The following is a 24,957-nucleotide window of genomic DNA, read 5'->3' on the forward strand; positions in this document are numbered from 1 at the left end:
CCAACGACACTGATCCTGGACTCGGTTCCACTCGCCGTTGATCCTGGACTCTGCGCCACTGGCCGACGGCCTCGTGTAGGATACTCCAGCCATTGGCCTCGTTTCACCCACCACCCTATCACCCTCTGTAACACATCCTCAAGTGGCAAGAAATGCATCTAGCATGTGCTGTCACGGACAGCACTTTTTTTGCCCAGCCGGCTAGAAACAGGGAGAAGAGGGGAGGGAAGGGGGAGGTGAGGCACGATTCGGAGGCGAGGCGAGACGAGGTATAGACAGAGCAGCTAGCGCCATTATACCAGATACGAAGGCACGTGAAGCGAGGAGGCGGAGAAGCCGAGTTACCACTTACTGCTCAAGGGCGTCGCGGAGGGTGGTGCGGCGCGCCGAGAGGTCGCGCTTGCTGGCCGTGGCGCCAAACGACCAGGTCGTGAGGCGGCGGGAGCCACCGCACGTGTGGAGGTTGTCGCCCGAGCAGGGCATGTTGCAGTCGGTCGCGGGGGCGGGGACGGCGCCGGCGCTGTACGAGTTGCCGCAGTAGCACTCACGCGACCACTCGACGCCGGCGAGCTTGAAGCCCTTGGCCTGGCACGTGTCGAGGCAGCCCTGCCACGTCATGTTGTTGGCGGCGAACGAGTAGCCGGTGAGCGCGCGGCCGTTGGTCGCCTCGGTGTAGCAGCCGGTCTGGGTCCAGCCCGCGGGCGTGGGGTTGGTGGGCGTCTTGGCGGGGTTGTAGAACAGGTCGAGGGTGCTGCGGCCACCGCAGTTCTCGTTGACGTTGTTGGCGCACTGGATCGAGCACTGCGAGTCGTCGATGGTGGTGTTCGAGGCGCCGTTACGCAGCTGCGTGTCGCAGTAACACTCGCGGCCAAACTCGACACCGGCGTAGGGGAAGCCGCGGTCAGCACACCACGAGACACAGGCGCCGCGGGTCATGTTGTTGTTGGAGAACGAGGCGCCGGTGAGAGCTCTGCCCGAGGTGCCCTCGGCGATACAGCCGGTGCGCGAGTAGCCGGTGGGGATGGTCGAGGTGGGCGAGACGTAGGTGTCGACGTCGACAAAGCCGGGCCACGAAGGCTTGGGGCCAGTGCCGACCCAGAGAGGGTTGTTACCGGGGAGACGGGCAATCTTGTGGCCGACACCATTGTCCTCGTTGACGAGTTCGTTCTCGGGGCGGCAGGCCGACGCGGCAGCGTTGTTGATGTAGGGCACGAAGGGAGGGCAGTTCTGGAGCTCGCCGCCGACACCGTTGTTGTCGTTGCATCCGTCGATGGCCTGCTGGAGGACGTTGACGCCATTGGGCTCCTCCCAGCCGGCGATGAAGTCACCGTGCATGCCGTAGCCGGTCGCGTCACCGTTAGCGAAGACCCTGCGTGTGTGTCAGAACGCCACTGTTTAACACTCAAACACGCCGCCACCGCCACCCCCAGCGCCACTCGCCACGACCAACTCTACTCACCAGGTAGGCGTGCCCGCAGGGTTGAAGGGGTAGTTTCCGGTGTTGTAGATGAACTCGTAGAAGACCTGGACGAGGTGGACGGGGTGCGAGGGCGGGCAGGTACCGCCGCCGTTGACGCCTCCGCTGGGCCAGGCCATGTGCGAGCGGTGGTCCGGCGAGTCGAGGTTGACGCCGTCCCAGCAGTTGGGGAAGTTGACCTGGGCGCGCAGGCCGTCGGGGCAGTTGTGCTCGAAGAAGCTGTTGCGCTGCGCCCAGGCGGGGTCGTTCTGGTGGGCGCCGCTGTAGTCGAGGCACACGAACGAGACCGACTGGTCGTCAAAGCTCGACGCGTTGAACGTGCGGCGGAACGGGTTGCCCTGGAGGATGCGCAGGCCCTTGGGGGGCGCCTTGACTGTCGTCTCGCCTGGGCCCGGGCGCGGGAGGTAGTACGTGTTGACAAAGGCCACGGGGATGCCGGTGTAGCTCTGGTCCGAAGGGTCGTAGTAGTAGAGCTGGGGCGTCCAGTAGTTGCTCTTGTCGATCGTGACGGGAGCAGTCGTGCACTTGGACGCAATCATAGACTCGTACGTCGTCGTACGGTTGAAGGCGGACCCGCCGACGATCGAGTGCATGTGGCCGCCGACCGTGCCGGGGGTGACGATGCTGGGGGGGATGTCAGTGGCCACACTGCGGATCGCGCCGGCATGCCGACGCCCACTCCCCGAAGCCCAACTCACGGGTCCAGACGCGTCGTCTCCAGGACGGGGTGCGAGAGGATAAAGTAGGCGTTGGCCGGCACGGCCAGCAGGGTGACGAGCGAGGCAAGCACAGCGCCGAGCATCGTGAATGAGTGTGGGGTGAAGGAGTGTCGGAGGAGGCTGGGATGGGGATGGAGAACAAGGCGAGTGGGTGCAAGAGTGTGCTTTTATGCCTCGTTGTCCTCTCGCGCCGGCCGGAAAGGCCGCACGCTGTACGCACACAACAGCACAAACACACATCGACGGATGGGTGGAGCGTGTTGCCTTTCCTTGCCTTACCCCGTGGCGTGGCGCCTCGCTCTCGCCGTCATCGCGCCACAGGGCACACAGCGAGGTCGGGACCGATAACACCTCGCACCTGCGCGCCAGCATGCATCAGCACGAACCAGAGATAGATGTGTAGCGAGCTTGGCCAAGCAGCCCTCCCTCGCCGCATCGGTTGTCCGCAGGGATTGAATAACGCCACAGTGGCGCCGGCGCGCCGCGTCGTCACTTGCCCTATCCAGTTTCTTGAGCAGCAACACGATCACCGATCCGTGCTGCCAGGGGAGTTTCAACAGCACACTAGGCGTGCCCGTCGGTGTCTCGAGCCGCTGCTGCAGCCTCCTCGCGTCCTCGATTCCTCGGGTGCGTGTGTGAAGTGTGGGTGTGTGCCCCTCGCGTCGCGTCGGTCGCGTCGTGGCGCGTCGCAGCGCGGGAATCCCGAGTCGCACCACTGCTGCAGTCAGTCAGCATTCAGCACCCCAACAGCCATCCATCGCCGCAGGCAAACTGTAATCAGCGCCCATTCAGTCATTCAGCGGGTCAGTGAATCAGCCCCCTCCTCGCCGGCACTTTCCTCATGCAGCAGCAGCTGTGTAAGCACTCGTCGTCAACAGACAAACGCCCCCATAAACATTCGGGACCGGTCGCCGCGCCGAGCGCGGTACGCAACGCGCGCGGCCTCGCCGAGTGGGAAGGTCGGCGCTGTGTGCCTCGGATCCAGACGTCAGGCGCAGCAGTCGAAGTTGGCGGCGTTCGAAACGTGCCTTAACCTTGTGTGTGTGTGTGTCGGTGGCGGCGTCAGGTCGGCGTCAGGTCAGGCAAGGTTCAGGTCGGCGTCGGTCGGCGGCGGCGTCGGCCTCTAGACTTGAGGTTCGGCGGCCTGGTCCGGACCTATCAGGCGTCGTACCGCGCGGTCCACCTCGGTGACCTCGGGTCGGTCGTCGTCACAAGCAGCACCTGCATACATACTCTGTACACCTAATCGCGATGCCCAATGCACTAGTAGAACAATTGAATAGCTTTGTTGAAGGTTTTGGTTTTCTGGATAATGGTCGTCGTGAGTAGGTCGTGAACAAGTGTCGTCAATCACAGCGCGAGGCCGACCTGCGACGCCCGCGCGGCTGGCGCGGCTGGCTGGGGTGGGGGGGAGCGGGGAGCGCCCGCGCCCATGCGCGCCTGCTTGGCCGCGAGGGCCTGCTCGTGGGCCATTGCCTCCTCGAAGCGGCGGTTGAGCTCGTGCTCGTTCTCCTCGGTCTCGGTCTCGGCGTCTGACTCGTCGTCGTCGTCGAGGTCGGGCATCGCGCAGCTCGTGCGACTGTCCTCGTCGCGCTCGGCCTCGATTCTGAGGGGCTTGGTTAGAGACTGCGGCAAGCACGGACACCGGCCACTTCTACTCACTGCTCGAGCGCGCGATCGAGCGTGCTCGCCCCCATGCTGGCGGTCGTGGACGCCATGCTCGGAATACGCGCAGGCATGATCGCCGCCTTGGCCGCTGCTTCAAACGCCTGATCGGGGATCCCGGCATGCCGAAGGACGTCGATAAACTCCATGTGGTCTGGGCGTGGCGTCAGCAGGGGGTAGGGGTCGTGGGGACGAGTCGGATTGCACAACATCTGACTCACTCGCAGGCGTGCTCATCCGGTGCGTAAACTCGGCCTTGTATCCCGGTACAAGCACAAACTCGCCGCCGAGCTGCACAAAGTCGCCTGGGACATGGCGCATGTGCTTGAAGCCGCGCTTGAGGCCGGTCGTGGCCTGGGTCCACACGGTCTGGTTGTATGCGCCACGCGTCTTGGGTGCGTTGTCCTTGCGTTTGGGCATTTTGAGGCTGCAACAGTCAGCACCCACTCACCATCCCTCCTTGTGTCGTACTCACCCCATCAGCTTGTAGATCTTTCTCGACCGGTCAGTGTACATCTCGTACTGGCAGTTGAACAGGGCCTTGTACGCCTTGATCGCCTTCCAGCTGCCACACCCGATCAAGACGACGCGGATGTTGTGCTGGCGCACAATCTCGGGGTCGACGTTTGCGAGCGAGAACTCCATGTAGTTCTGGCACGCACCGCACCAGAAGTGGCGGACGAAGACCATGACCGTCTTCTGCGCGCCGCCGTCGTACGAAGGGAACAGGTCGCCAAAGGCGACCTTTTTGCCCTCGTCGTCCGTCACGGTGCGCTGCGACGCCTCCCACAGGGTACGTGCCGACGGTGCGCGGAACACGCTGAACGGCAGCGACTTGGACTTGCCCGACTGCTTTGGCTCGACGCTGTCGTCGGACGGGTACTCGTCCTCAAACGCCTCGTAGTCCAGCCCGTGGGTCGTCGTCGGCGCGCGGCGCCCCGCGCTGCGCGAGCTCACCGACCCCTTCATCTTGGCGCCCTTGCTGCTTGTCGGCGTCAGGTTGTTGTTGGCGAGGGACACCTTGCGCGCGGGCAGCGACCCAGGGTGCAGGGTGCCTGCTGCTCCGACTGCAGAGTCCTCCAGCGACCGCGGTTTGGGTACGCCGGCGCCGACAGCACGCACGTGTTCGCCCACCGGCTCCGAGCGCACCGTCGCAGGCGATGCGAGCGGGCGCGGCACAGGCATCTCGACGCGCGCGACCGGCGCTTGGAGGTGGTCCTCAGCGGAAGCGTACTCTTCGTCGTCGTCGTCATCTCGCTCCTCGTCGCTTGTGGACGGCTCCGTCTCGACCCGGCTCACGCGGTACGCGCGGCGAACGGTACTGGGCTCCTCGTCGACCGTGCCCGAGTGGAACGTCGCGCCGGTCGGCGTGCGGATCTCGCTGTCGAGTGCGGACACGGTCGACCCAGGTGCCGGGACGGCGGGCGCAGGCTTCTCCGACACCTCGGAGAAGTACTCCGAGTCGGTGTGCTCCCCGTCCAGCGAGGACCCGGAGAGGCGCTTCGCGCCGTGCGGCAGCCCCGTGACGCGGAGTGGCGAGCGCGGGCCGCGCGTCGGGGCTGCCGCCGGCATGGGCACGGGCATCGGCTCGGGCTCAGGCACTGTGACTGTTCCGAACGTGGGCGACGCCGGCGCGACGGGCGTAGTGGCCGGCGACGCCTCGCGAGGGGAAGTGATCATGCTTGGTGCAGCGGGCATCGGCTCCTCCTCCGGCACGGAGGGCACCACGATCGCGAGCTTGGAGCTGATGCTCGCGCTGCGCGGGAGGTGGGAGCGCGGCGCGCCGTCGCCGCTGCTGGAGCGGACGGGCTTGGCGGCGAGCCACTCGGGCAGGCTCTTGATGCTGTTTGAGCTGTCTGCGGAGCTGAGCGGGGGGCGGGCGGGCATGGTTTCCGAGCGGGGGAGGGTAGGTTCGGCGCGGGGCGGCGCTGCTGCTGCTGCCTCTGGGAGCACAGCGACGGGCTCTGGCGGCGGTGTAGGCGGGACAGTGACGCGCGCGTCGACCTCGTGGACCGCCTCCATGGCGTTACGCTGCTGCTGTTGCTGCTGGCCTCGACGCGCGATGGTCGCCGGCGCCGACTTGGGCGCTGCTGGCGCCGATCCGTCGTCGTACTCGCCAAACAAGGTGCGCGACGGGCGCTGCCACGAGGCCGGGCGCACCGTGATGGGCGAGTATGGCGCGTCTGGCTCGTCGGCGGGCGGCGGGGGCGGGGAGAAGGCTGCGAACGGCGCGGGTCGGGGGCGCTTGAGCTGCCCCGCGCCTGCGGGGAGCGCGATGGCCGGCATCCCCGGGCCTGGGACGGAGAGGAGCACGGGCGGCGTGTGGGTCGGTGATCGCGGCGGCGGGGTCGCGCTCGCGCGCTCCGCCTCGACTGCGAGCGCTGCGTCGAGCAGCGGCGTGGGCTTGCGCCGGATCATGCTCGCGCGCTTGGGCGACACGGGCGGCGAGGTGGCCTCGGCACCGGGCCACACGCCAGAGTTGCGGCTGCTCGCCGAGCTCGGCGGCGACGGCGAGTCGTCCCGCTCGTACGGGAGCAGCTCGCGCGGGCTCGGCGGCGCGGGCGAGGGGGAGGGCGAGGGTATTGAGCGGCGCGGAGAGCCGGGCACCTTCTTGCGCCGGATACGGATCTCGCGCTGCGTCACGCCGGCGTCGCGGAGGAGCGCCTCCATCTCGTCGTCGATGCTGTGGGCTGTTGGGAGTTGGTGCGAGGTCGACTGAGAAACGACGATGGGCGGCGGCGGGGTGGGGGTGCGGCGGCGCGCCATGAGGGACGAGGCGCTTAAGTCGACCCCAAGCAGGTGTTTGCTCGCGCCTGGCACCGGCGGCTGGGGCGCCGCTGTTCCGCCGCCGCTGTAGCTCGTCGTAGCTCCGAGGGACATGGTTCGCGGGCTGAGCTTGCTGGGTGTAAACGAACGGGGGGCAGGCAGCACCTCGCGCTGACGAGAAAAGAAACAGCAGTTTACAGCAATAGTTATCAAAGTCGTCTCGCCGGACAAGCACGATCGTGCGTGCTGTCCTGGGCTGAGTGAGCAGGAGCATCCTGCATGTCCTGCAAGCTGTTCGCAACGCGCCAAGTGCCGCACTCTGCAGTGCGGCAGCACAAGCACCATCGCGTACGCATTACGGGATAGCAGGTGGGTGGCGCCGCCTCGGCGGGCGATCAGAGGCGGCGCCAGAATGAGACCTGCAGGCACAAGCGCGGGAGTGCCTCTGGTGATCTGAGGTTGTTTGCGCGCCGCCGCTGCTAGCAGGGCTGGCGGATGCAGATACGCAGAGTAGTATGCAGCCTGTCTGTCCTGTCTGCAATGGCCGCTAGCGCGCCGGCGTCCGAGTCGGCGATGAAGAAGCGTCGTGCGCTGGCTGCTGTTTGCTCCACGGCACGGCCAGCAGAGTTCGGCGACGAGGCGAGATTAGCACAAGTTACAGGTCAGCTGGTTCCCTCGGTGTTCTGTGCCTGCATCTCGACGTCTCGCCGTGCAGGCCATGGCGTGCTTCGTGCAGTCAGTCAGTCAGTCAGTCAGCTGCCTGTGACCGTCCACCCACAGAACCCTGCATGCAGGATGCAGGATGCCAGACAGCGGCTGTCCAGACCCACCGCCCGCTGCCGCCGCCGCACACCCACCACGCCACCCTTAATGAATTTCTCCCCGCCAAACAGTTCCGGGTCACATTACGGGGGTGACGGTGACGGTGGCTGCAGCACCGTGACGAGCACCTACACGCGCTTGGCATCCGCCAAAGCTAAAAGGTGAACCGAGACAATGACCGACGCGACTGACAAAACTATGTTTAAGTGCAAGATGCAATGCAATGACGCGCGGGCGAGTTGCCCACGACGAAATCAAGTATGGCTATGGCTCTATGAATGGTCTACAATGGCGCCGCCGCGACATAACGCGGCAGGCAGCATGCTCATGATGATGCTACAAATCAATCATCCCTCTCACTCCCTCTCACTGCTGCTAATGATGTGATCCTCAAGCCCCCGATACCCGTGCTCGACCTTGCACCATGGCCTGCAAGAGTGGTTAGTACCCCCGCCAAATGCCCGCCACGATCAAGCCACCATGACGACGACTCACGGTCTCTGCGCGTCGTTCCCGCTCCAGTAGGCTCTGCACCGCGACGAAAACCCAAAGGCATCTGGGGGTGGTAGTCAGCACTAGCGCTCGCCCCGCCATCCCGCCGCCGTGACTCACGATCATAGCCCCGCGCTCCGGCCCGGTACGAGTCGGCCATTGCGAGGACACTGGAAATCTTGCTAGTGGTCGTTAAATGCTGACGGGCGTACGCGAACGCGTCCAGCGCCATCTGGTGCAAGCGAGCCGGGTCGTCGAGGTAGCGCTGCACCTGGCCCTCAATCTGCTCAATGTCCCACGACGGCTCGAGCGGGATCGTAAACTTGGACAGGGCCTCTTCGTGCTCGGTCGGTAGATCGGTCGCGAGTACACAGCCGCTGAGCATGGCCTGAGCGTACTTGCGGATCAACTTGCGTTCCAGGCTCGAGTCAAACACGCAGATTTGCGCCTCGCGCATACCGCGTCCAAAGTCGGCACGGAGCGCCCGATGCGTCTTGTACGTCTCGTGGCCAACCTCATACGTCTCGAGCGGGGTCGTCCGTGCCGACTCGGGAATCTCGACCGTGTACCCCGGGTGCTCGTGGCGCCCGACCAGCGCGTCGCTGTCCGACAGGTGCGGGTCGTCTCTCAGCCGGTTCAAGTTGTCGGTGATCGTCGTCCGAATAGGGTAGAAGCTGCCGTCGTACCCAAAGATCATGGCCTTGTTCCGCTTGGCGGCCCACGGCGCGGGGTAAAAGTCCCACTCGTTGCCAGTGTCGGGCGAGTGGCCAAACAGTCCCATTGTGAAGTCGGGGTAGTGTTTGCGCACGTTCTCGTAGTTGAAGATCTCCTCAAGCTCAAACGCATACTTGGTAAGCGTGATGTTGTTGGCTTGGGGGTACCACTCCTTCATACACCGGTGCTCGTGGCAGTCGCCCAGCTGCTGGACTAACAAGGCATCGCAGTCCAGCGCGTCGACATGCGGCATGTCGTCGGCCTTGTAGATGTCGCTAAACGTCCACACAATGTCGTACCGGACAAACGGGTTACACTCGTCGTCAAAGTGGTCCCACTTGGGCGCCTGGAACGGCACCTGGTAGTCGGAGGCCTCTGGCGCGCGTGTGACATCCAGGAAGCGACGTGCCCACTCCTTCCGGTTGTTCGCCCACTGGTCGCGGAGGTACTCCTTCCTTGCCGCTTCGGCATTCTTGCCGTGCACCTCCTTGTGCAGCTCGATATCAGCAAGGCGGTTGGCGCGCCGCTTGACATTGACGCTGAGGGTGACATTCCAGTCGTACCCGGACCAGCCAGGGCCCCAGACGTCGACAATGACATTTGGGTGGCGAATGGCAGCTGTTGCGTCAGCGACATGCAGCACACGACAACAGGGGCCCGCGCAGACGACCACTGCGGCGGCCAATCGAGCGCCGCGCATTTAATAGCGCCGACGGGCCAAACACCGGTGAGCAAACGACTTGTGCCACATTGGCCCGTCGCCAGCCGCAGCAGCCACACCCTGCCAAGCGGCGCCCAGAGCGCCCCGCACCGATCGCCCGCGCGCCACAAGACTCACCATCGACAATCTCGTATGTGTGCGTGTTCATGCGCTCGAGGTAGTCGTCGTAGGAGGTGAGGAAGAGGATGCGTCGAGGTTCTTGCGGGGACGGGACATGGTCAAAGGGCGAGCGGCCCGCGTCGTCGACGCTGCCCCACCAGCTGGGCCAGGTATCGGCTGCGGCGTCGGCGAGCTGGCGCTCCTCGTCGGGATGGAGTTCGTCGTACTCGAGCGCTGCGCGCGCGCCGTCCCGCTTCTCACGGAACTTGCCCTCGCGGAACGTTGCGAGGTCGAGGCGGCCGCGCGCGTCGGGCATGTGGGACGCCACGCGCGCCGTGTGTTCTGCTGCCCACGCCCGCCGCAGGTTGTGCTGCGAGCGCAGCTCGAACGCGAGGAGTAATCCGAGGATGGGGATGAGGAGCGCGAGCGCCAGCTGCGGTGTCCGGCGTCCAGTCGAAGCAGGCAGCCACGAGAAGGAAGGTGGCGACGGCAGTAGCCATGATGATGTCGCCTGTCGTCGTCTTCTCCGTGATGGTGATGGCGGGGGCGATGCGCTCGACGACGAAGACCACGAGGACGACTCGCTAGACGGAGGGGACGGGCTGCGCCGTGACCTGCGCTGCTGGGTGTGCAGCGGGATAAAGTCGTACGCAGTCGCGGAATGCGCAGGCGGCGTGATGCTGAACCACGAGGTGGGGGAGAGGACCGAGGTGCGGCCGCGCTGCTGCTTTCGTTGCGGTGCCAGCGCCGACGAGCTCGAGCTCGACGACGCAAAGCTAGAGCTCGAGCCCGAGTCGCTACTATCGCTGTCGTTCATGGTGTGTTGTGGGGGGTTGGCATGTCGAGGGGGAAGGTCGGGTGGGTATTAAAGGTGCTGTCTGCCTGCCTGTCGGTCAGTCGTCCGCAGCAGTTCGGGAGGCGGGGCGGGGCGGGGCTTATCGCGCGGCTGGCTACGGCGTGGTCGTGTGCGGAGTCGCTGCGGTGGCGTGGGGGCTTGGCTGGACTGGACTCGGCGGGAGGTCGGTATGCACACTGCGGTCGGCGCAGACTAATAGAGGTAGAGTATGAGTAAGAGTAGAATGCGTGGGGTTGCGTGGGTTGTCCAGAGTTGTTGCTGCTGCGGACGACAACGAGGCGACGATGAAACCTGCCCGCCCGACAAGGAGACCGAGCAACAAAGGCACAAGTCGCGACTGCCGTGTCTGACCAACGGGCTGCCGCGTGATGCTACGGCTACGGCGTAGTGCAGTAGCATGGACGCGCGCAGCAGCAGCAGCACTACCTGCCTGTCCTAATGCATGCGTATCCAGCTAGGCCAGGGAGTCGCAGTGACTGTTACCTATCAGCTACTACGCGCAGGGCAGTAAAAACTTTGGCACCCCTCCCCTTGTTTTTGCCGCAGCAGCGCGTCATGGAGAGACGGAGTGCCAAGACTTTGTAACCTGCAAGGTAACCTCGGCGCGCTACAACCTACTAAACTGTCACGGCGAGCAAGTCAGCCAGCGCAGCACAACATGCACAGCAGCACACCCAGCACGCCCTAGCACTCGTTGCCCGCACCATGCAGCAGCTACAGTAGCATGTCCGCTGGCTGGTCGCACCACCACACCACCACTCAGCAGTCCGCAGCAACAAATGGTCTTGGCAAGCCCCCTGCCCCTGCCGCAGTCAGACAAGTCCTCGGCGCGACTGCCGACCTGCCGAGTTGGCCGACGTAGGCGGCGGTCACTTGTCGCCAGGGCGGAACCCTGACTCCCTACGTTTTATCGGCCACCTGAAGCCTCTTCACCGCGCCGGCGGCCGCATACAACGCGTGCATGCACACGACCGCAGCAGGCGCAGTGGGGGGGAGGCGGAGCCCGGAGGAGGGGTGGGTGGTGGCATACATTCTCGCGCGCAGCGCGTAGGGGTGGGTGGGCGGGCACAGTATCGCTCGCGCCAGCAGGGTGGGTGGGTGGGCCAGATGTCTGCGAGTGCAGCTCGAGGGTGGGTGGGCGTAGTATCGCAGCAGAGAGGTGGGTGAGGTGGAAGACAAGGCAACTGCGAGCAAAGCTGGAGGCCGACTTGCCAGCCAAGGCCAAAGTCCCTGGCATGGCAGACATGATGCATATGATGAAGATTATGAATGGTGTGTGTGTGGCCGCGCCACAGACGGCTGCGGCACAAACGTGTACGCCCGCCCGCGCACTACGCGCGCACGCGGCACAGCGCGTCGACGCCCGTGACACTCTCGCGCGCGCCGTGGCGGATGAAATGGCCCTGCAGACTCGCCATGCTGACTGTGCGTCCCTCTGCGCGCGCAGCCTCTACCGCAGCGGCGACGTCGCGGCCGAGCGCCTCGACGTCGTCGCTGGTCAACTTCTCGTCGCGCAGCAGTGGGTCGCGGTCGCCCGCGTCGACTGCCGCCTTGTCGGCCGCCGCCTCCTCGGCGCCCGCGCCACCCGCAGCGTAGAACTTGACGAACAGCCTGTACGCCTGTTCGCCCGCCGCGTCGTCGAGCAGCTCGTGCAGGTCGACGCGGCCGGGGCGGATGAGCGCCGGATCCAGCCGCTCATAGTGGTTGGTCGTCATGAAGATGATGCGTTCCTCCGAGGACGTGACGCCGTCCAGCGCGTTCAGGAGGCCACTGAACGTCACGCTCGACTTGAAGCCGTCCTCTGACGTCTGCACGCGGCGCGTGAACGCCGAGTCAATGTCCTCGAGGAGCACAAAGCTGCGGTCCGGTACCAGCCCCAGCAGGTGGTTGAGCTTGTCGTCCGTCAGGCCGCGCTCGGCGAGGTTGAGCAGGCAGATGTTGTAGTGCATTGCGCCGGCGAGGGCCTGGATGAACGACGTCTTGCCCGAGCCTGGCGGGCCGTGGAGGAGGTAGCCTCGTCGGTATGGGATGCCTGGGGGTTGGTTAGCGAGACGCCACACCCAGCTCAGACCTGACGCCCCACTCACCTCGATCAGCATACCACTTATTCCTAGCCAAGAATGCCCTCAAGTCCGCCTCGGTCCGCTCGGCAATCCCTTTCCCAAGCACGACCGAGCCCATCTCGCGCCGGCGGCGGGGCTTGCCGAACGGCCGCCACTCGGTGCCCCACGCCGTGTACACGACCGTCTTGCCCTCTGTGCTCTGCTCTGCGAGCTCGCGCGCCTCGGCGAGCAGGTCGGGGAGGAGGGTGCGCGACGACGAGAGGCCGGTGAGGGTTAGCGTCTCCCATGGGGAGCCGGAGTGGAGGTCCATGAGTTTGGCGTCGCGCTCGCGTTTGACCTGGGGAGTGTCAGAGTGTAGACTTGACGAAGTCGAACGCGCGGCTCAGACCTCTAGCCTGAGCCTCGCTGCCTCTCTCACCTGGAACCAGTGCCCCCGATACCGGAAATAATGCGTCCCCGGCCCCGGCACGAGGTTGAACAGCGCCTCGGACGCGCCATTCTCATGCTGCTTGTACGTCGTCTCGACGGCGAGCTCGTGGCTGGGCAGCTGGTTCATCCGTCCGCTCAGGATGCCCCGGATGCCGCGGTGCTCGACGGGCACTTGCTTGGCCGCGTTGGCCTGCGCCGCCATCCATTCCAGGAACCAAGGGTACGCGCGGTCCTTGGACGGGATCTCGAGCGTGATGAGCATGCGGCGGCGCGCGGCCGTGCTCGCTAGCTTGACGCCGCGCCGGAGGCCGGTGAGGACGACGCCGAGGCCCATCAGGCCTGCACCGGCGGAGAAGTACGGGCTGGGGTTAGAGTTGGCTGCGCGGACGAGCTTACTTGTCCGCCATGATCTTCTGGATTAGTGATGGCTCTGCGTCGGGGAGGGCAGGTGCTGCTGGTGTCGTCGCGGGCAGAGAGCTCGGCCCAGCTTCGAGCGAGGGGAGGGCCGCTGCGTCGCCCGTTGCTGATGGCGCGGCTGGCGTCGCCGCCGCCGCCTTGCCCTTGCCTGCTGCGAGGCCGCCAAAGTTCATCGTGTCGTGTGATGTGCCGATGCCGATGCGATGGTCGCTGGTATCGTCTTCGTCGTGCCGAAAAACAAAAGTCGGCGGACGATGACGGCGGGGAGGCGGGGTTGCTGCGATGTCCACGTCACGTGGTTCACGTGGATGTCGCGTGGCGTTGGCCCTGAGACCAAACTTTGCCGGCTGTCCGGTTTCTCCGGTTCAGATGTTTGTCGTCTGTCGCGACCATTCGCCGCGCCGAGACGACCAGCAGGGCTCTCGCGGCGCTTGATCCCTCTAGCCAAGCATGCCAGGTCGACCAACGGCCGCTGACAAGAACGACGGCGCGTCATGCATGCTCCTGCCGGCTGGCTGGTCGCTGCCCATCGCCGCGAATGCCCAACCCCGGGATTCGTGGAATCTGAGGGGACGCGCGATCGACGGGCGGTCGTCGCTCAATCGCGCGTCGAGGATGCATAGGAACACTCATGATGCACGCCCACGGGGGCCCTGGCCGCCCCGCGCGGCCGAAAGTAAGTCACTGCATCACTGACGACAAGCACACGAGCGTCAACGGTGGCCGTGTACCGAACGCCGGCCGTGCCAGTGCCGACGATACCGGCGGCAGCGAGGGGGTGTGTGGGTGGGTGCACCGGACGCGCCGGACGGCGTATACCCGGCCAGCCAAGCAACAGCGCGTACCAATGACCTTTGCTGCCTGGTCGCGTGAGTTGAGCGCTGCTGCTCCCGGCGCCTCCAAAGCCGGAACGAGACGCGCCTGGCGAGCTGGCGCGCGGCGCAGCTCATGTGCTGATCGGCCCGGCGGTGCGCCTCTCTCGGCCGCATCGATGGCGAGGAGCGCGAGCACGGCACGGGGCGGGGCGGGGCGGTACGGGGCACCCGCTGCCTCGCTGCTGCATTGGGCAGAGATTGTCTTGTCCCTGCGGCCTGCGACATAGTCCCGACGACACGACAAGGTTACACCATAGCTTTGCTCTGGCTAATACAAATTACTCGCGTCGGTTTCGTGACTAGAGGCAGCAGCAAAAGCAGCGGCGGGGACACGGGCCGTCGCGTTGAGCGGAGGCGCGGAGGGGAGCGGAGTGAAGGACGTGAGGGCCCGGTGGGCGCGGTGGGGCAGTAGTAGGCGGGCGGGGTGCCATGCATGGTGGTGGTGGACCCGAGGCGTGAAGCCATGCCCCCCCCTACGCCAGCGAGCCAGCGAGCCAGTCGAGTCGAGCAATGCATTCGTTGTGCCAGTCGTGTCCTATACTGCCATGATTACCGCCGCATAGTTCCGATGAACTCACAGTGGTGGTTTGGCTCGGACAATAGGGATTTGGTGAAGTTGCCGGTTATGGGGGCCACCCGAGGACGAGCCACCTACTGCCCAGGCTAACATCTCACCCGACACGTCGGTCGGCCTGGGTGGGACGGGCTCGACTCCCGGCAATGCACCTGCTGCACCTGCTACGACACCATCCACGGTCACGTAGTAAAAACCCAGCCCGTAAACACCCATCGACGCACTTCTTCCTTCCTCCTTAGCAACACCACTCTTGCACAACAGCACGACAGCTCGACGGCACCGCACAGGCCCTAGACCCGACTCAGCCAGCGCCACACTCATTCCCACCACCACTACCAACAACTCAGCTAGCTAACGAAAATGGCCAAGAAGGAGAAGGTCCCTCTCAGCACCCACCTGCTCGCGGGTGGTACCGCGGGTCTGGCGGAAGCGCTTGTCTGGTGAGTCAAGGTGGGGGGAAGGAGCAGGAGGAGGGGTGGGTGCAGCACAAGGGGAGGCGGAGCCGGGTGGACAGGTGGGGGGAGGCGGAGTCCGGAGGAGGGGTGGGTGGTGGCATACTTCTTGCGCGCAGCGCATAGGGGTGGGTGGGCGGGCGACCTTCCTCGCGAGCTTGCTCGAGGGCGGGTGGGTGGACCCACCTTCCCTCCGAGCGAAACCAGCATACTGGAGAGAAGGCGAGGAAGGCGTGGCCGCGGCACTCGTCGCTGCGCCCGCCCTCGTCGCCAAGGCCGCACGTGCCGCTGCCGCCGCCATCACCAGCCCGCACCGAGCTCCGGCCGGGCGTAGAGCAGCCCGTACTGGCGTGTGCATGCCCCCGAGACCGCGCTAACCACCCCCCGCAGCCACCCCCTTGACACGATCAAGGTCCGCATGCAGCTCTCCAAGTCGCGCAAGGCCAAGGGCGTGAGTACTCGGAACCCCTCGACGCCTCATTTTCGGAACAAGTTGCTGACCATCGGAACAGCTCAAGCCCCTCGGCTTCTTCGCGACCGGTCGCCAGATTGTCGCTCGCGAGACCCCGCTCGGCCTGTACAAGGGTCTCGGCGCCGTCGTCACGGGTATCGTGCCCAAGATGGCCATCCGTTTCGCTTCGTTTGAGCGTGAGTGCGGCCAGCTCCGGCCTTAGAGAGAACGCAGCCCTAACCACCCGCAGTGTACAAGGGATGGCTTGCCGATGCCGAGGGCAAGATCTCGCCTGGTGCCACCTTTGTGGCTGGTCTTGGTGCCGGTGCGACCGAGGCCGTGCTCGTCGTCAACCCCATGGAGGTGGTCAAGATCCGTCTCCAGGCCCAGCAGCACTCGCTCGCTGACCCCGACGCCGTGCCCCGTTACCGCAACGCCGCGCACGCCGCCTACAAGATTGTCGCCGAGGAGGGTTTCGGCACCCTGTACCGTGGTGTCGCCCTCACTGCTCTTCGCCAGGCCACCAACCAGGGTGTCAACTTCACCGCGTACCAGTACTTCCGCAAGTGGGCCCTCCAGTTCCAGCCCGAGTACGCCGCCAAGGGTGACCTCCCCTCGTACCAGACCATGGTCCTCGGTCTTGTTTCTGGTGCCATGGGTCCCTTCTCCAACGCGCCGATCGACACGATCAAGACGTGAGTGAAAGCTATTGGGGGAGCGAGGAGCTCCGTGCTTGCCGGGCGGGGGGACCAATTACCCCGAACGCCGAGACGCCACACCACGCTCCCCCACACCCCCACCCTGGCTGGACTTTCCGCTAACCACCCCCGCAGCCGTATCCAGCGTGCCTCAAAGGTCCCTGGCGAGACTGCCTTCTCGCGCTTCATGAAGGTCGCCACTGAGATGTTCAAGAACGAGGGCCCGTCGGCCTTCTACAAGGGTATCACCCCCCGTGTCCTCCGTGTCGCTCCCGGTCAGGCCATCGTCTTCACCGTCTACGAGCGCGTCAAGCGCATCATTGACAAGGCCAAGACGCAAGCCACCATCAAGGACGACTACGACTCGTAGTGTGCGCGGCAGTAGCAGCAGCAGCAGCACACAGTTGTAGAGGGTTTCGCCCCGGTGCGAGCGAGCATCAGCATTGTCAGCACGGAGCAGAGCGCAGCGGCTGGCGCAGGCGAGGAGAAAAAAGTACCGAGCCATAGTACAGGGCCTAGCATGCATGTTGTACAACAGAGTCGGAGTGGGACTGAGTTTGTGCAATGATAGGCGGATAGCCGAGAGGAGTTTGTGAAGCGATATCTGATAATGTTTGCTACACGTCAGCGAGTTCGAGTCATGGCAACGTACAGTGGCTAGCTCCGCCCAACCTCGTCCCATCGGCGCTGCTTCCCGCGCTGTCGCCAATCACCGTGGGCCGCATCTCCGGTGTCGGCTAGCTGTCCGCGCGCGCCAAGACCAGCCCGCTCGGTGCGGAGGACGGGCACGATCGCGTCGGCCCGGCCAGACAGGTCACGGCCGAGTCCGCGTCCCTCGCTCCAGCCCTGGCGAGCGAGCATGGCACGCGCAGTGGTCGACGGGCCGGGCGCGGGTGCCGGCGCAGGCGCAGCCTCTACAGCCTTCACCCCAGCCCGTGGCGGCGACCTCGGATGCAGCCTGCGCCGCTGTGCCGACCTGTCGACGTACGCGGCACTCGGGGCCTCCCGCGCCCCGTCGCCGAGCAACGTGCCCCTCAACGCGTCGAGCTCGAGCTTGCGCTTGAACTGGCGATTTCCCCTGCGCTGGGCGGCGTCGAACGCCACGGGCTCCGAGTCGGGCTGATACGTGGGCGTCGAGACCCCCGAGTCATCCGCTTTGCCCTCGTCGAGCGCGATCTGCTCGTTGCCGCCCATCTGGCACTCGACGCACGGCCAGTCGGCGTGGATGTGCGCGACGAACGTCGTCGTGCCGACTGTCAGGCGCGAGAGGTGGCGCAGCGGGTATGGCTGCGAGCTTGCCTTGGCCTCGGACAAGCGCGTCGCGTCCCGCTCGCCAGGGTGCGCGACGTACGTCCCCAGCGTAGAGCCGAGGTCGACGACGTGCCACGCGTCGGGGTCCGCGCCGCCGCTCGCCCCGCTGCCCCAGTACACGAGCGCATGCGTCTTGCTGACCTCCATCTCGCGCACGCGCACGCGGGCGGCTGCGCCGCGCTCGCACCGGTCCCGGCCTAGTTGGATACCGCCTTCGCGTGCGTCGAGCACCGCGACGGCGCCGGGCTGTAGCGCGCGCGAGCGCTTCACCACCAGGCGGAGGATGTGCGGTGGTATTGGTGGCGGCGAGGCGGAGGCGTGCCGATCTGGTGTGTTGTCGCTGCTCGCGTCGCGGCCGTAGGGATCCCCCTTACGCCCGTACGGATCGTACCCGTTCTTCGTAGCCGGTTCAGGTCGCTTCTTCTCCTCGCCCTTGCCGCCGCTCTTGTCGCCCACGGCGCGGGCGAGGTCTTCGGGCGCCATGAGCCCGCCCCAGCCCACATCGTCGAGTACTTCGCCTTCTTCGCGCTCGTGTCTTGAGGGCCCGGCCGCAGCGTTCGACGACGTGGTGTGTTTGCCCTCTGCGAGCTCGGCTGGCGTGAGGTAGGTCCACTCGCCTGACGCCGAGGCCAGCGCGTACGTGTCGCTCGCGGCCTGGTAGTACACGCCCAGCGCGGCGTTCCACACCCACGCTTCGGCGCGTGCGTCGGTGGTGCTGGCCGGCATTGGGCGAGACGAGGTGGGAGAGAGTGAATGCATGGGACTGAGGTCAGCGTCGAGAACAACAAGTGTCCATTGGATGAGACACACGGAGTTTGGGCCAACTCCGCGTTGCACGTGACCGCCGTCCCAGAATTTCCAGGCTGCGGCAAGTCCAAGAGCTTGAGCAATATTTGTTGTGTCTCGCCGACCACCATCTCACACACCACCACACCCACACCATGGTCCTCGACTTTATCGGCACGATCGACTCGGACGACGAGGAGCAGATCCTCGAAACTCCCCGCGCCGAGAGCAGCAAGCGGGCGTCGGCGGCGGGCGAGAAGACGGACGACCTCGACGCGGATTTCAACTTTGACCTCGGCGCGAACAATACCGAGGGTGTGCTCGACCTGTGGGGCGGCGACGAGGTCGAGGGCAAGGACGCGCCCATTACCGTCGACGACATTATCGCCCGGAGGACGGGCAAGCCGCTCCAGAGCTACCGCGAGCGCAAGCGGAGAAGGGACGAGGGGGAGAGTGATGAGGAGGAGAGCGGGAGTGAGGGAGATGAGGAGGGGAGCGATGGGGAGGATGATGAGGAGGAGGAGGGTGATGAGGAGGAGGGCGACGAGGAGGGTATGGACGTTGACGGCGACGAGGAGGAGGGCGACGACGACGACGACGAGGAAATCGAGGCCGACTCTGACGCCGACGCCGACTCCGACTCTGACGCCTCCGAAGTCGACGCCGCTGAAGAAGCCCGCAAAGACGCCTTCTTCTCCGCCGACCCAACAGCGACCCAGACCGACCTCCCCAGCACCTTTGCCTCGATGAACCTGTCGCGACCGCTCCTGCGCGCGCTCACCTCTCTCGGCTTTGCGGCACCCACGCCGATTCAGTCGCGCGCCGTCCCGCTCGCCCTCCTCGGCCGCGATATCCTCGGTTCCGCCGTGACGGGTTCCGGAAAGACCGGCGCGTTCATGATCCCCATCCTGGAGCGTCTGTCGTACCGCGACCGCGGGCGCGGTGGCCAGGCCTGCCGTGTGCTCGTGCTCTGCCCCACTCGTGAACTCGCAGTCCAGGTCGAGCAGGTCGGCAAGGCCCTCGCTGAGCGCGGCGGCCTCGACGTGCGCTTTGCGCTCCTTGTCGGTGGTCTCTCCCTCAACGCACAAGCCCACGCCCTCCGCACCCTCCCCGATATCCTTATCGCCACGCCCGGTCGTCTGATCGACCACTTGACCAACACCCCCTCGTTCACCCTCTCAGCCCTCGACATTCTCGTTATCGACGAAGCCGACCGCATGCTCGAGGCCGGTTTCACCGACGAACTCAACGAGATTGTCCGCCAGTGCCCGCGTAACCGCCAGACTATGCTGTTCTCGGCTACCATGTCCGACTCGGTCGACGAGCTGGTCAAGCTCTCGCTTGACAAGCCCGTCCGCGTGTTTGTCGATGCCAAGCGCCACACCGCTGCGGGTCTTACGCAGGAGTTTGTTCGCATCCGTGAGGACGACCTGCGATCACCGTCCCTCCTCACCCTCTGCCAGCGTACCGTTCGCGAACGCTGCATCATCTTCTTCCGATCCAAGGCGCTTGCACACCAGATGCGTGTCGTGTTTGGCCTCTTTGGCCTCAAGGCCGCCGAGCTGCACGGAAACCTCACCCAGGAGCAGCGTCTCGTCGCCCTCAACGACTTTAAGGCCGGCAAGGTCGACTACCTCCTTGCTACCGACCTCGCGTCGCGTGGTCTCGACATTAAGGGTGTCGAAACGGTTATCAACTATGACATGCCGGGTCAGCTGGCCCAGTACACCCACCGTGTTGGTCGTACTGCCCGTGCTGGACGCAAGGGTCGTTCGATCACCCTCGTGGGCGAAGTCGACCGCAAGATGCTCAAGGCTGTGATCAAGCAGTCCCAGGCCGACCAGATCCGCCACCGCATCATCCCTGGCGAGGCAGTCTCTGCCATGGCTGAGAAGCTCGACGACCTCAAGGATGAAATCACCGACATTCTCAAGGAGGAGCGTGAAGAAAAGGCCATGCGCCAGGCCGACATGGAGATCCGCAAGGGTCAGAACATGGTTGAGCACGAGGATGAGATCTTCTCGCGTCCTGCACGAACATGGTTCCAGTCGGAGAAGGAGAAGCAGACGGCCAAGGGTGAGTGAAACCGGCGGGTGGTGTACTGACGATTACAGAAGCTGGCAAGGCGGCCCACGCAGGCACCTCCAAGCAGGCCAAGGACGAACCCGCAAAGAAGAAGGAGAAGCACGGCAAGTACGACGGCATGTCGCGTAGGCAGAAGCGCCGCAAGATGGCCGCGGAGGAGGACGCAGCCGACCAGGCGGCCTCGCAGCGTGTGTCGGCGGCTATCCGCAATGCAAAGAAGAAGGCGCGTCCGGGCAAGATCACCGAGCCGGTCAAGCCCGCTGGCAAGGCCAAGGCCAAGAGCGGCAAGAAGCCGGGCCCCAAGCGCAGCGCGTTTGACGACCACGAGGGGATGCGCGCCAAGCCGACAAAGGTCAACCTGAGCAAGAAGGGCAAGGGCGGCGGCAAGGGGGGTAAGGCGGGTAAGGGCAAGGGGAAGAAGTAGGCGGGGTGCATTTGCATAGAGTTTGGGCATGTATTCGGTATGCGTGAGGCGGGGACTGGGGCGAGGTGGAGCAGCAGTAGGGGTTGGTGGTCGGCACGATCGAATCGCAATCGGCAGACATGTGTCAAACATGCTGGCTAGGTCGGTCTCGCCACGACCTTGCGCTGCGACTTCCCGCAAGATGAGTCATCCTATCCATCGTCTATACAATCTACGGTGCAGCCCCCACGCCCACCCCTACCACTTGCGCGCGCCATGCTGGTACTGATAAATCCACGTCGCGTTCCACCCCCGCGTCCACCCGAGCCCCTCCCAAAGCTTCGCGCTGACCTCGTTGCCATTCTCGACATTGCAGTAGACTGGCACGCCGCGGGCCTCGAGGTCGCCGAGGTGTTTCGCGATCAGCACCTTGGCGAGCCCGCGGCGGCGGTACGCCGGCATGGTGTGCAGCGCGCCGACTGACCCGTCGCCGTGCGTCATGAACCATGCGACGGGGAGCGGGGTGGGCTCGCCGGGGGCGACGGTGGGCCGGAGGACGGTGGTGTGCGCTGCGCGCGAGGCGTAGTACTCTAGGCTGCGGTACTTGTTCTCTGCGAAGATCTGGAGAGCGTGAGCTACGCTTGTCGAGTCTGTGGCCGCCGGCCGCACTCACCAACGCCGCGTCCTCTTCCCGCGCAAGCCCGAGCTCCAACCCATCAGTGTTCACCCCGCTCAGGTCCACCTTGGTGCCCCCCGGAGGAGCAAAGTACGTCCAGTTGCGTCCGTGATCCGGGCCGCCGACATGCGCCTGCACGAACGGGCGGAAGACCTCTGGCACCTGCCCGACGACCCGCTGCGCGGGGTACAGCTTTGCCATTTCGTCGATAACCGCGTTGATCTCTGCGCCGGCGCGCGCGATGGTCTCGGGGGTTTGGCGGGCCGGGTAGTGCTGGAGCGAGTGGTAGACGCGGATCTGCTCCGAGGGCCGGGGGAGCGCGTACGCGATGACCCATGACTCGCCGGGTTGCAACGCTTCCCCGTTCTGGGCCGGCGGGAACGTCGCGTGGATGGTCGACAGCACACCTGGCACCGGCAGCCCCTCGACCGGCCCCGCCTCGTCCTCGCTCGTCCGGTTGCACATGATTGACCCGACGGCCACGACCGTGTCCGGCAGGTCTTGTCGTAGGAACGGCAGGATCGCGTGCGGCTTGTGCGCGTACAGTGCGATTGTCATGGCGTAGTGTTGAGGGGTTGGGCAAAAGAAAGAGAGTTGAACCGCGCCGTTGTTGTTGATATAGTCGTTGTCGAGTGGAGAGTTGTGATGACGACCGACGAGCACCCGACTTGCCCGCCGAGTCGAACTTTTGCCGCGCGCTACGCACTGCCCGATCGCACAAACCCGATGTGAAGCGCCGGTGACTCGGCTCTAGCGATGGGTCCTGGTTTGGGCCGCTGCGTGTGACTCGAACGTTCACCGTGGCTTGCATGCATTGAGACACTCCGATTCCCTCCAGTCGATGCGCTGCATGTGCAGCATGCATCTGTCAGTTGCCCGCGTTCGCAAGGATGAGAGGTTATCACACCATCCAGGATACCCGGTGCGGGCGTGGCACTTCGGGCCAGGCCGACTCGGTGCCGAGGTCGGCCTCTGGACGTCCTCTACACTCCCAGTCGTCCAGGCCGTCGACCCGAAACTATTAGCACTTCTGCTCATCAGCAGCAAAACGATGCATGGAGGCACGTGATGCTTTGGTGCATGCTGTTGCGAGTCGGGGTACCGTCTTGTGGTGCTGTGGTAGTAGAGTTTTCCGTATGGTGGTGAGAATAATCCGGCGTGGTACGTTATTTTTTCAGATAAACGATTGCATTCCGGTGAGCGAGGCGCCTAAGTTATCGTTCCTCTGTCGTTACATATGTACAAGATGTGAAAGTGGCGCCTATTCGGCATGGTCGCCAACAACCTCGCCATGCTCGTCGAGTGACGCGAGAATCTCAGCTGGGTCGACGTCAGTTGGCTCAGGCAACAACGACCCACGCGTCAGACCCGGCACCTGCCAGCCATTGTCGAGGAGGTATCGCGCCAGGCGGTGGGGCTGAAACTGTTGCCTGTGTCGTCAGTGAAGGAAGGGTGAGACACTCACATGAAGGGGTCACCGCGCTTGCCAGCGTCATCCATTGCAAGACCCAGTGTCTTGGTGGAAAGGTGGTCGCACAACTGGTACCCAGCGTTGCCCCAGAGTGCGCCGGCAAGCATTGCGTTGAGCTGGATCTTGCCGTCCTCATAGACGAGGAGGAGACGGGCGACCGAGTGGACCATGGTGACGACAGTCTTGCGCTGCCTGGCGATCGCATACAGGGCGTCGTTGTCCGCGTTGACGACTGCAAACAGGACAGCACGCTCGCCCGAGGCGCGGTAGGAGACGAGGTAGATGAGATCGGTGTCCACAAGGCTCCTCCAAACGGCGCGGTGCTCGTTCAGGTTGACGGGGTTACCCCAGCGAGCGGCCCTGTACACCGGCATGGGGCAAGGGGGGTGCGTGTCGAATGGGGGTGCGTCGGGATAAAGGTTTCCCTTCTCTGCCCACTCGTGCTGCTCGGCCAACTCGGCCTCGGTGGCTGGCATTCTGAGGCGTGTCAGCTCCACATGGTAGTGCGTTTACACGCGGTGTCTTTGGGGTGGATGGGCTGACCTGTTGTGTTGAGATAGTGTTGAATGACAAGACAGTTGATGTGCAGCGCCCTTCCTTTGCAGCTCACTCCTGGCGACGCACTGCGACCGCCTAACCCGGCGTGCCAATCTCAACTCACTCACGACCACCCAACGCCAGGTTATCACCACTACATGCATGTCCGTATACCTCTCCATGGTCTTGCCGCCCGGAGCTTTCTTTGCCCCCTCACTCATCGGGGTCAGCCCACAGGTACCTCCGGATCGAGCGACCTTCGAGGTGGGCGGCGATGCGGTCGAATCGGGTGAAGGAGCCATACACTCCCGCTTCAGTGTCAGAATGAACGCACATCAGACTTACGGGTCATACCCGGCACCTTCCAGCCATTGTTCTTGAGGTAGCGTGCGATGCGGTAGAGGCGGAAATGCTCGCTGTGGCGCGTCAGACTCGGACTTTAACGTGACCTACAGGAAAGAGTCGGCATACCGGGTCCTCGCGTCGACCTCGTTGAAGCCGAGCACAGAGGGCAAGAGCCTCATGCACAGCTCCACCCCGCCCTCGCCCCACAGCTTGCTCGCCAGCTCTTGGTTGAGTGAGAGCTCGCCCGCGCGAACAACGAGCAGAACGCGTGCGACAGAGTAGACACAGTTGAGCACCTTGCAGCGTTCGGCGTAGACCTGGTCCACGGCAGCCTGGTCCTCGGCCCGCAGGGCAGATACCATGACCTCGTACGACGTGCGGTAGCCGATGAGCTCAAGCGCCTCGTAGTCCATCAGTTCTTCCCAGGTCCAGTAACAGTGGCGGAAGTTGGACGGTATGCCGCTGGCTTCCCCGGCGTATGTCGGCATGGGGGCCGGGAGAAGAGACCCAAAGGACGGCAGGGGTGGGTTGAAGTGGTTCCGCTGGGTCCTCGGGACTTGCGTCGGCCTCATGCACTCGTCAGGAATCGTCATATCTGCAGTGTGTGTGAGTGTAGGTAGGGTGGGTGCGGCGATAGGACTGACTCGAGACGTGGTGAAGAGATGGATTGGACAGAAGCAGAACTGGTGGCGCCCCTTCCTTTATTCGTTGGCACTGCTTGACCTTCAAACGCAGCGACCAACATGGGTGCCCCCTTATCTCGCAGCACACACCCCGTGTGTACTCCAGTCTACGAGCTCAATGCTCTCATTCCAATCCACCCCAGATGCATGCCACAAAGAAACCCCTCAACCCGAGACCCCAAACATAGAAGTCACGAAGCCTCGCAGCCTCGTCCACGCCTTCTGCCACCCACCAGTGCTCCCAGAATAGAAGGAATCGATGTTATGCAAATGGCGGGTGTCGGGTGTTACGATCCAACCTTTAACGAAAGGCTTGCGAGGGCGGTGGCCAAACTTGGTGAGCGAGGCGTAGACGGCGATTGTGTCG

General features: G+C 64.6%; 11 protein-coding genes across 11 annotated transcripts; 3 read left to right on the forward strand and 8 right to left on the reverse strand.

The window, feature by feature from the left end:
- Nucleotides 1-138: 138 nt before the first annotated feature.
- Nucleotides 139-2,320, reverse strand: ARB_07867_0 (WSC domain-containing protein). The gene is made up of 3 exons (XM_062766621.1): nt 2,176-2,320; nt 1,460-2,101; nt 139-1,369 (listed from the first exon to the last, which is right to left on the reverse strand). Exons 1-3 carry the CDS (start codon nt 2,277-2,279, stop codon nt 349-351), a joined length of 1,767 nt encoding a protein of 588 aa, XP_062622605.1. The 5' UTR covers nt 2,280-2,320; the 3' UTR covers nt 139-348.
- A 1,226-nt stretch (nt 2,321-3,546) lies between these two features.
- On the reverse strand, nt 3,547-4,281 carry LOC62_01G000202 (uncharacterized protein; the record flags this gene model as incomplete). The annotated part of the gene is made up of 3 exons (XM_062766623.1): nt 3,547-3,802; nt 3,859-4,015; nt 4,083-4,281. 3 exons carry the CDS (start codon nt 4,279-4,281, stop codon nt 3,547-3,549), a joined length of 612 nt encoding a protein of 203 aa, XP_062622606.1.
- LOC62_01G000201 (uncharacterized protein) lies at nt 3,719-5,840 on the forward strand (the record flags this gene model as incomplete). Its single annotated transcript, XM_062766622.1, has 6 exons — nt 3,719-4,037; nt 4,089-4,256; nt 4,345-4,654; nt 4,766-4,866; nt 4,912-5,767; nt 5,817-5,840. The coding sequence occupies exons 3-6, from the start codon at nt 4,550-4,552 to the stop codon at nt 5,838-5,840; spliced, it is 1,086 nt and encodes a 361-aa protein (XP_062622608.1). The 5' UTR covers nt 3,719-4,037; nt 4,089-4,256; nt 4,345-4,549.
- Aaed1 (Thioredoxin-like protein AAED1) lies at nt 4,333-6,741 on the reverse strand (the record flags this gene model as incomplete). The annotated part of the gene is made up of 1 exon (XM_062766624.1): nt 4,333-6,741. The coding sequence occupies one exon, from the start codon at nt 6,739-6,741 to the stop codon at nt 4,333-4,335; it is 2,409 nt and encodes an 802-aa protein (XP_062622607.1).
- Nucleotides 6,742-7,717: 976 nt separating this feature from the next.
- LOC62_01G000204 (uncharacterized protein) lies at nt 7,718-10,292 on the reverse strand (the record flags this gene model as incomplete). The annotated part of the gene is made up of 4 exons (XM_062766625.1): nt 7,718-7,878; nt 7,945-8,005; nt 8,062-9,273; nt 9,494-10,292. 4 exons carry the CDS (start codon nt 10,290-10,292, stop codon nt 7,806-7,808), a joined length of 2,145 nt encoding a protein of 714 aa, XP_062622609.1. The 3' UTR covers nt 7,718-7,805.
- Nucleotides 10,293-11,601: 1,309 nt separating this feature from the next.
- BCS1 (Mitochondrial chaperone BCS1) lies at nt 11,602-13,438 on the reverse strand. The gene is made up of 4 exons (XM_062766626.1): nt 13,220-13,438; nt 12,813-13,185; nt 12,419-12,731; nt 11,602-12,363 (listed from the first exon to the last, which is right to left on the reverse strand). Exons 1-4 carry the CDS (start codon nt 13,411-13,413, stop codon nt 11,663-11,665), a joined length of 1,581 nt encoding a protein of 526 aa, XP_062622610.1. The 5' UTR covers nt 13,414-13,438; the 3' UTR covers nt 11,602-11,662.
- Nucleotides 13,439-14,868: 1,430 nt separating this feature from the next.
- On the forward strand, nt 14,869-16,833 carry SFC1 (Succinate/fumarate mitochondrial transporter). The gene is made up of 5 exons (XM_062766627.1): nt 14,869-15,132; nt 15,535-15,595; nt 15,657-15,792; nt 15,846-16,290; nt 16,429-16,833. The coding sequence occupies exons 1-5, from the start codon at nt 15,053-15,055 to the stop codon at nt 16,661-16,663; spliced, it is 957 nt and encodes a 318-aa protein (XP_062622611.1). The 5' UTR covers nt 14,869-15,052; the 3' UTR covers nt 16,664-16,833.
- A 117-nt stretch (nt 16,834-16,950) lies between these two features.
- On the reverse strand, nt 16,951-18,330 carry Aggf1 (Angiogenic factor with G patch and FHA domains 1; the record flags this gene model as incomplete). The annotated part of the gene is made up of 1 exon (XM_062766628.1): nt 16,951-18,330. The coding sequence occupies one exon, from the start codon at nt 18,328-18,330 to the stop codon at nt 16,951-16,953; it is 1,380 nt and encodes a 459-aa protein (XP_062622612.1).
- Nucleotides 18,331-18,545: 215 nt separating this feature from the next.
- Nucleotides 18,546-20,943, forward strand: DRS1 (ATP-dependent RNA helicase DRS1; the record flags this gene model as incomplete). The annotated part of the gene is made up of 2 exons (XM_062766629.1): nt 18,546-20,466; nt 20,505-20,943. The coding sequence occupies 2 exons, from the start codon at nt 18,546-18,548 to the stop codon at nt 20,897-20,899; spliced, it is 2,316 nt and encodes a 771-aa protein (XP_062622613.1). The 3' UTR covers nt 20,900-20,943.
- Nucleotides 20,944-21,136: 193 nt separating this feature from the next.
- Nucleotides 21,137-22,112, reverse strand: LOC62_01G000209 (uncharacterized protein; the record flags this gene model as incomplete). Its single annotated transcript, XM_062766630.1, has 2 exons — nt 21,137-21,499; nt 21,552-22,112. The coding sequence occupies 2 exons, from the start codon at nt 22,110-22,112 to the stop codon at nt 21,137-21,139; spliced, it is 924 nt and encodes a 307-aa protein (XP_062622614.1).
- A 703-nt stretch (nt 22,113-22,815) lies between these two features.
- Nucleotides 22,816-24,395, reverse strand: LOC62_01G000210 (uncharacterized protein; the record flags this gene model as incomplete). The annotated part of the gene is made up of 5 exons (XM_062766631.1): nt 22,816-22,874; nt 22,914-22,984; nt 23,020-23,494; nt 23,908-23,978; nt 24,016-24,395. 5 exons carry the CDS (start codon nt 24,393-24,395, stop codon nt 22,816-22,818), a joined length of 1,056 nt encoding a protein of 351 aa, XP_062622615.1.
- Between the last annotated feature and the right edge of the window lie 562 nt (nt 24,396-24,957).

Source organism: Vanrija pseudolonga, chromosome 1 (assembly GCF_020906515.1).
Source record: "Vanrija pseudolonga chromosome 1, complete sequence".
Taxonomy (NCBI): domain Eukaryota; kingdom Fungi; phylum Basidiomycota; class Tremellomycetes; order Trichosporonales; family Trichosporonaceae; genus Vanrija; species Vanrija pseudolonga.

Bases quoted from the DNA above. Each gene is read 5' to 3' on its own strand.
- ARB_07867_0 (XM_062766621.1), bottom strand. From the start codon at position 2,279: ATGCTCGGCGCTGTGCTTGCCTCGCTCGTCACCCTGCTGGCCGTGCCG. The intron at 2,102-2,175 runs GTGAGTTGGGCT...CATCCCCCCCAG, and splicing joins GAGACGACGCGTCTGGACCC to CATCGTCACCCCCGGCACGG. The intron at 1,370-1,459 runs GTGAGTAGAGTT...ACACACACGCAG, and splicing joins CCTGCGGGCACGCCTACCTG to GGTCTTCGCTAACGGTGACG.
- BCS1 (XM_062766626.1), bottom strand. From the start codon at position 13,413: ATGAACTTTGGCGGCCTCGCAGCAGGCAAGGGCAAGGCGGCGGCGGCG. The intron at 13,186-13,219 runs GTAAGCTCGTCC...CTCTAACCCCAG, and splicing joins CAGAAGATCATGGCGGACAA to CCCGTACTTCTCCGCCGGTG. The intron at 12,732-12,812 runs GTGAGAGAGGCA...GACACTCCCCAG, and splicing joins ATCGGGGGCACTGGTTCCAG to GTCAAACGCGAGCGCGACGC.
- SFC1 (XM_062766627.1), top strand. From the start codon at position 15,053: ATGGCCAAGAAGGAGAAGGTCCCTCTCAGCACCCACCTGCTCGCGGGT. The intron at 15,596-15,656 runs GTGAGTACTCGG...CCATCGGAACAG, and splicing joins AGTCGCGCAAGGCCAAGGGC to CTCAAGCCCCTCGGCTTCTT. The intron at 16,291-16,428 runs GTGAGTGAAAGC...CCACCCCCGCAG, and splicing joins CCGATCGACACGATCAAGAC to CCGTATCCAGCGTGCCTCAA.